The 7,836-nt window shown below is 27.8% G+C and overlaps 1 protein-coding gene across 1 annotated transcript; it reads right to left on the minus strand.

Moving 5' to 3' along the window:
- Positions 1-1,018: 1,018 nt before the first annotated feature.
- HSP101 (heat shock protein 101) lies at positions 1,019-6,523 on the minus strand. The gene is made up of 6 exons (XM_090310978.1): positions 5,857-6,523; positions 4,593-4,774; positions 3,120-3,745; positions 2,730-3,012; positions 1,459-1,656; positions 1,019-1,321 (listed from the first exon to the last, which is right to left on the minus strand). The coding sequence occupies exons 1-6, from the start codon at positions 6,521-6,523 to the stop codon at positions 1,019-1,021; spliced, it is 2,259 nt and encodes a 752-aa protein (XP_090167104.1).
- Positions 6,524-7,836: the final 1,313 nt, after the last annotated feature.

Raw genomic sequence — 7,836 nt, forward strand, 5'->3', positions numbered from 1 at the left:
AATTGTTATTGTTTATTGTTATAAGGGTTGTTCGGTTTGTTGGGTGGTTACGCTTTTGTAGGCTTAGTTTACAGAATTTGTGTATCTATCTTTAGGTAGTTTTATATGTATTCCTATGTTCTTTACCATTCAGATACACAATTAATAGTGATATACAAAATAGTTTTATAGGGTACATCTCAAGATGGACCTATCTTTATGCATCTCAGCATCATTCGGCATTGAAAAATAATTAACATATTTCAAAAAAGAATTAAGAAGAATTCACCACATGACAAATTATGATTAAACATGTTGGATGCACTAAGTATTTTGTTTTTTTTTTAATATTACAAAACTAGGTTCAAAATGATAATGTTTTATACTTTTAAATGTTATAAAATTAAATTTATTGAGCATGAAATTATGATGAAAAAAAATAAAGTACATAAATGAATGGAGAAAAATGATTTTTCAAGAGTATAAAACCACGCTATGCATTTATAAAAATATAGAAACAATAATAAACCAAAGCTGAAAATAAATGAATGGGCCAAAATGATTTTTAAAATTACAAAACCGTAACATGCATTTGTAAAATTCAGAGACAACCAATAAACAAAAGCTAAATGAATGCATTAAAACAAGAAAAATTATTTCAAATGATAAAATTGCTGACAAACACAAATATTAATCTATCGTTGTATATAGCAATTTATCAGAAATAGACTGTAATATTTTATTATTAATTATAAATATTTTAATTCATTTTACTATATTTAAAAACAACCTTAAAATAAACCCTGTGAAAATGAATAATGTTGAAAGAATAATAATTACTTATGACAAATAAATATTATTTTTCTACGAATCACTATTCAAATTTTAAGAAATAGAGACCAATTGTGAGAAGGTAAACAGTTTTTTAATAGCAAATTAAACCATCAATGTCTATAATGATAATAAGTGTTTAATTTTGTGATCTACCAAAATAAACTAAAGCAAGATTTAGCTGATGAAGTTCTCAAATATCATTTCACTAATCACTATCGCTATTGGTTTTAACGTCATCTTCATCTTGTCCATCTTCGTCCTCATCACTTTCGTCGCGTTTATTTTTCTCCACAGATGGAATTTGAATCAATAACTCATATTTTCGATCACTGATTCCATTAAACAAACCATTATTCTTCTCAACTCTATACTCCAAATCTTTTCCGCCATTGCTAGCATCGATGTACACGGTGAATTTTTCGTCAATCTCTTCTTTTATAAGCATCTTCGAAAGCTCCGTCACAATTTTCTTCTCCAGCCACCGCCTGATCGGCCTAGCACCGTAAACCTAAAAACAGTTTCCAAGGATGACGATTTTATTAGTTTCCAAAGAAATAATCGATATAAAATGGCAATGTGAAAAGGAATATAAAAATATAAAAATTATATTTAGATTAAAATGTCTATTATTTATATTATGATTACCGAATCAAAGCTTTGATCAAGAACGAAGTCGAGAGTGGCCTCCGTCACGGCCAATGCAATGTCCTTTTCGGAAAGAAGGCGAGCAACATCTTTCACCATTGATTTAGTGATCCTCCTTTGTTGATCTTTCGAAAGTGGCTGGAAAATCAGAATCTCGTCCAGCCGATTCAAAAACTCCGGCTTGAAATGTTCTTTCACCTGTCAATATATACTCGCAAAAAGATGAAAACTCTTCAATTAAGTTATCCCCTTTCAATACGATCATATATATAATATTCTAAAATGTTTATTATTGCAGTGTCTTCCTAAAACTAATAGTAAAAGAAAAAACAAAATGATTGATGTAGATAAAAAAAAAAAAAAAGAAAAGAAAACAGAGAAAAATACATTTTTGTTGTATAATCTGATCACAGCTTTATATTTCATTTTTAATATTAAATTATATATATATATATATATATATATATTTTTTTTTTTAATTTGGTATTTAAGATTTCAAAGATGAGGTTTTTTTAAGAATTTTTTTAGTTAAATGTTAATGTCTATTAATTCATTTAAAAAGTGAAATTAGTTTTTACCAAATTTTCATCCACTATTAAAAAGTTTTACATCATAATAATTTAAAAATGTTTACCTAAAAGTTAATTAACGTCAAATATTAAAGAAGGTTAGTGAAAATGTAAGATATTTAAATATAATGATCAAAATGAAAATTAAAGTCAAAACTTAATAACAAAAGGAAAATAATATTTTGAAATCTAGAGACTTAGATAGAAATAAAATTCAAATTTGGAGGTAAAAAAGTAATATACTCAAATATAAAGACCAAATAAAAATTAAATTAAAAATTTGATAATAATAATAATAATAAGCTTAAAAAAAGAAAACCCAATTTTTTATTAAAAAAATAACCAAATTAAAATTTAAACTTAAGGGCTTGTTGGATTGTATCAGTGTAAAAAAATGTTTTTGATAAAAAGAGATTAAAATACACATATTTTAAAAATTATTTTTGAATGATTGGTAAATATAAATATTTTAATTTTTTTTTCTAAAATAACATAGTTTCGAAGTTAAAAATTTGAAGAGTTAAACCAACAAACACACCATATATATTGACATAATTATTAGAGTGGGTAAGTTTAAAAACTAAATATAAACTAATTCCTTTTTCAATATAGAAAATTCAAATTTCAAATTTATAAAAAAAATAAGTAGGAAAATAATAAGAATAATATTAAAAAAAATAAAATATATAATGAATTATAAACCTTTTGGAGAACCCTATCACGAGCAACTTGCATGGAACAATATTTTTCGAATTGCCCAGAAAGAAGATGCCCGGCTCCAAGATTAGAAGTCATAATAATAACTGTGTTCCTGAAGTCCACGGTGGAACCTTGCCCGTCGGTCAGCCGCCCGTCATCCAAAACTTGAAGCAAAATATTCAAAACATCCACGTGTGCTTTTTCCACTTCATCCAAAAGAACTACACAGTACGGCCGCTGCCTCACTGGCTCTGTTAGTTGCCCACCTTCATGGTATCCAACATACCTTAAAAACAACATCCAACAATAATCATAAACTAAAATATAATGTATCTAATAGAATTTTTTTATTTAAAAAAAAAAAAAAAAAAAAAAAAAAAAAAAAAACTATACCCAGGGGGAGCTCCGATGAGCCTGGAAACAGAGTGTTTCTCCATGTACTCCGACATATCGATCCGCACCATATGACTCTCATCATTAAAAAGCTCATGAGCCAAACCCTTGGCTAGTTCCGTTTTCCCAACCCCAGACGGACCCAAAAACAAAAACGAACCATTAGGTTGGTTCGGCAATCCGAGCCCAGCTCTGAACCTCATCACTGCTTCGGTGATTGAATTGACCGCTTCATTTTGTCCTACAACCCTTTTCTTCAACCGCCCAGCCAAACCCATCACCCACTCCTTCTCTTCCCCGGTCAGCCTCGAAACCGGCACCCCGGTCCACCGGCTCACCTCATCCGCTATCTCCTTCGGTCCAACCGTGTCCTTCACTATAAACCCCTGTTTTTTTATCCTCCTTTCAACCTCATCCATTTTCAATTCTACTTCATCTAATTTCTGCCGTCGGAGATCTGCAGCTCTGATTAAATCTTGCCGTTTTTGGGCCTCTTGAATCTCAACTAATATCTCTTCTTTCTTTTGTTTCAGTTGTATCAGTTTATCCACCTCGGATTTTTGTTTGCGATGCTTTATTAACAATGGCTGCAGCTCGTTGTTCAAGTCATTGAGCTCCTTTTTCGCCTGAATTTTTTTTTTTGAAAAAATTATTATATGCATTAGTTTTTCTATTTTTAATATAAGAATTAATGAAGGAATTTTTGGAAGAGAAATAAAATAAATAAAAGGTAAATATCAATTTACAACCACTAAATTTTGGATTCTATCAATTTAAACCTTTAATTTTGAAGATTGCGTTAATTTAAACTCTAAACTTTTACAATTTAAATCTTGAACTTTCATTAGTGAATTTAAATAAAACATAATAAAAGATTTAAATCATACACTTATGAAAATTCAGAATTACTTATGAAAATGAAAGCTCGAAGTTTAAATTGATTCAACTTTGTAAAGTTTAGGGTTCAAAATGATCCTCAAAATTAAAAGATATAAATTGATATTTACCTAAAAATTACCTTTGGTCCTGAATTTTTATTAAATTGACAATTTAGTTTCTAAATTTTAGTGGGTAACAATTTAGCTCATGTACTTTTAAATTTATAACATAATTTAGTCTCTAAACTTTAAAAAGTAACAATTTAATTCGTACACTTTGAAATAATTTGTAATAGTACAGTTTTAATTACAAAAAATTTCATTTAAATTAATCGACAATTTTTATTTCATTACAACAATCTTATATTTATTTTCTAACCTATTTACCGATGTACATGTATACAAAAGTTCATTAAATTATAACCATAATTTTCATGTTATAAATCATATCGTAATAAATTATAAATTACAAAAATTAAATTATTAATAATTTAAAAATATAAAAATTAAAATTTAAGGATTAAATTGTCATTTAAAAAAAAAAAAGTTAAAAAGGATGTAAATATTTTTTATCCCACAAATAAATTATAATTACTTGAGGAAGACGGGCTTGGCTTGCTTTGTCGTCCTCTTTCTCAAGTGCGTTGACTTCAACTTCAAGCTTTGACCTTTTATTCTCCAGTTCGTCGATTTCTTCAGGTTGGGTATCGAGTTGAACTCTCAAGCATGCACTTGCTTCGTCAACTAAATCGATTGCTTTATCCGGAAGTTGTCGTCCTAAACAAAAGTCAAAGGAAAAAGATAATGAGAGTACAAAGGTTAAATTATATTCTATAGTTTGAAATTAGAATTAATTAGTTTTTATATCAAATTTAGTTCATTAATTGGTTCTACAAAACCCTTACAAATTGTCATTTAAATTACTCAAGTCTCTAAACCATATAAGCTATTTATAATGAAATTATAACTTTAAAGCCATTCAATCTAAATTTAATCTCCTAAAAAAATAATTTATAAAGACTAATTATAAATCAATATCTAATTACACACACAAAAAAAACAATTTATTCGATTACTATTCTATTCCTTATAATATGATAGTTCAAGTTTTTAATATATTTTTAAACGACTACTTTTAGTGATATATTTAATTTCTATTAGTTTATTATTGATTTTTTTCAAAAAAAATATTTATATATTAGAATTTTTAGTTTTACCATAAAATTTTAAAACATGTTCCCATTTTGTATTTTTTTCATCAAAATTATTTAAGTTATTTAATCAGTTTCGATAATCATTAGTTTTAAAGAGATAAAATTAGACACTGAAAGTATTAAAATCTAAAATTGAATAAATTGTGATATATACAAGACCAAAATGGTATTTTGATGAAAAAAAAATAGTTTTTACAAATTCTAGAAACAATTAAAGAGCATTAACGAAAATTGTAGTTAGTTTTCTTTCAATTTTGCTTTACGAAAAAAAATGAATAATAATGATAATAAATAAATACTACAGATTATATATATATTTTTAAAAAGGTTGACAGTTAACTAAGGCGTAGTATCTTAAAAAAGTGTGTAGCATGCGGTCGGTAATATTTTTCAAAATTACAATCCAAATCGGATACTTATAGTTTGAATATGTTGAAAATTTAATTCTAATAATTTTAAAAATTAAAATTACTACCAAAAGTTTTAAAACTTGTTTTAATTTGAAGAATTTAACTAAAAATTATTGTTATTATTATTTTACTTAAATAGATAAAAACCATGATAAGGGTGAGAAATGGAGTCTTAATATTTAAATAAAGATTAAAATTACAATATCTTTAGAAATATTGTTTTTAATATTTATACCTGTGATGTAGCGATGAGATAGTTTAGCAGCAGCAACAAGAGCAGTGTCCTTAATCTTAAGAGCATGATGATTTTCATATCGTTCTTTCAACACTCTCAGAATGCTAATGGAATCTTCAACGCTCGGCTCATTCACATAAACTTGTTTAAATCTCCTCGCCAGAGCCGAGTCCTTCTCAATATACATTTTATATTCCTTCAACGTCGTCGCTCCGATACACCGGAAATTCCCTCTCCCTAATGCTGGTTTCAGAATGTCGGCGGCGGTTCCGCTATTTCCGACCACTAAATGAATTTCGTCGATGAAAATTATCACTTTCCCTTCCGATTCTTCCACTTCCTTCATCACATCCTTCAGTCTCTGTTCCAATTGACCTCTGTAAATTGTTCCTGCGATTATGGCACCCATGTCCAGTTCAACGATTCTTGCGCCGGAGAGCTTGGTCGGTAAATTTCCGGCGGCGATTTTCTGTGCGAGTGCTTTGACGACGGCGGTTTTTCCGACGCCTGGCTCGCCGATTAGGATGGGATTGCGTTTGGTTTTACGGCAGAGAATGGTGAGGAGGCGGCGGATTTCTTGGTGGCGGCCGGAGATTGGGTCGAGAATTTGTTTCTCTGCTTTGTCGACGATGTCGTGGCCGTAAGTCTCCAGCGCCGATTTGGCCATTTTGAAATTCGGCGATGATTTGGGGTTTGTTTTTTTGTTTTTTTTTCGTTTGGGTGGAATTAAAAAAAGAATAATATATTATTATTATTTATAGTATGGGATGATTTTTTAAAAGAGTGAGGGAGTTGAGGAGTTGGTGTCTCGGGTATAGGAAGAGGCTGAGGGTGGAAGACGAGAAGTGCGAGTGCAGACCCCCAAAATATTTGTATTCATTTTTAAAATATATATATATATATATGTATATATATATATAATTTTGGACTTTTTGGATGATGTAAAGTTTGAGATTTTATTTTATTTTATTTGGATTAAAATATCATTTTTACTAATTTGAAGTTAGTTGGATTTTAATTTAGGAAAAAATATCTTTTTAGTCCCAATTTTTTTGATATAGTTTACATTTAGTCCATAGATTTCAAAATGTTACACATTTAGTTCTCAAAGTTTAAGTTGGGTTTCAATTTAGTTCCTAAATTTCAAAATATTACACATTTAGTCCTCAAATTTTAAGTTAGGTTTCAATTTAGTCCCTAAATTTCAAAATGCTACAATTATACCTTTGATATTTGAGTTTTGCTTCAATTTAGTCCCTATGTTTCAAGATTTACACTTTTAATCTTGATTTTCACTAAATATCCACTTTCTATCTTTAGAGTTAATTTATGTTAATAAATAAAAAATCATTAAAATAATTACAATTAATTTGGTTTCACTATTTTTATCACTTTTAAAATTAAATTTAAAATTTTACTTCATAATTATTTTTAATGGATTAATGAAATTGACGTCAATAATTGCAAATGAGTATTTGATGAAAAATTAAGGTTAAAAATGTAAAATCTTGAAACCCAATGATCAAATTTAAACAAAACTTAAATCTTAATAGTAAAATGGTAACATTTTGAAACTTAAGAACTAAATTGAAACAAAACTCAAAACATAAGGATTAAATGTTAAAACCTAAGGACCAAATAAAAACTAGAGTCCAAACTTACGGACCAAAAATGTATTATTTTCTTTAATTTATGTACTTTCAACTGTTTAATTTTAATCTCTATATTTTTAATCAATTATAAATTTAGCCCCCAGTACTAGATTATTGTTGATTTTTGTGAAACCATTTTGTTATCTATAGCATTTTTTTTATATGAATTTTGAAAAAATATTCAACATATTGGGTAAATGTTAACCTCATAGAACTAAATTTAAAATTTATTAAAAGTACAGGGACTAAAATTTAATAATTAAAAATATATATTAGCTTTAGGGTTTCAATCAAACCAAGTATTTAGATGATAACAAACTCAGATTTT

Source organism: Benincasa hispida, chromosome 2 (genome assembly GCF_027475165.1).
Source record: "Benincasa hispida cultivar pf3 chromosome 2, pf3_genome.v1.1, whole genome shotgun sequence".
Classification (NCBI taxonomy): domain Eukaryota; kingdom Viridiplantae; phylum Streptophyta; class Magnoliopsida; order Cucurbitales; family Cucurbitaceae; genus Benincasa; species Benincasa hispida.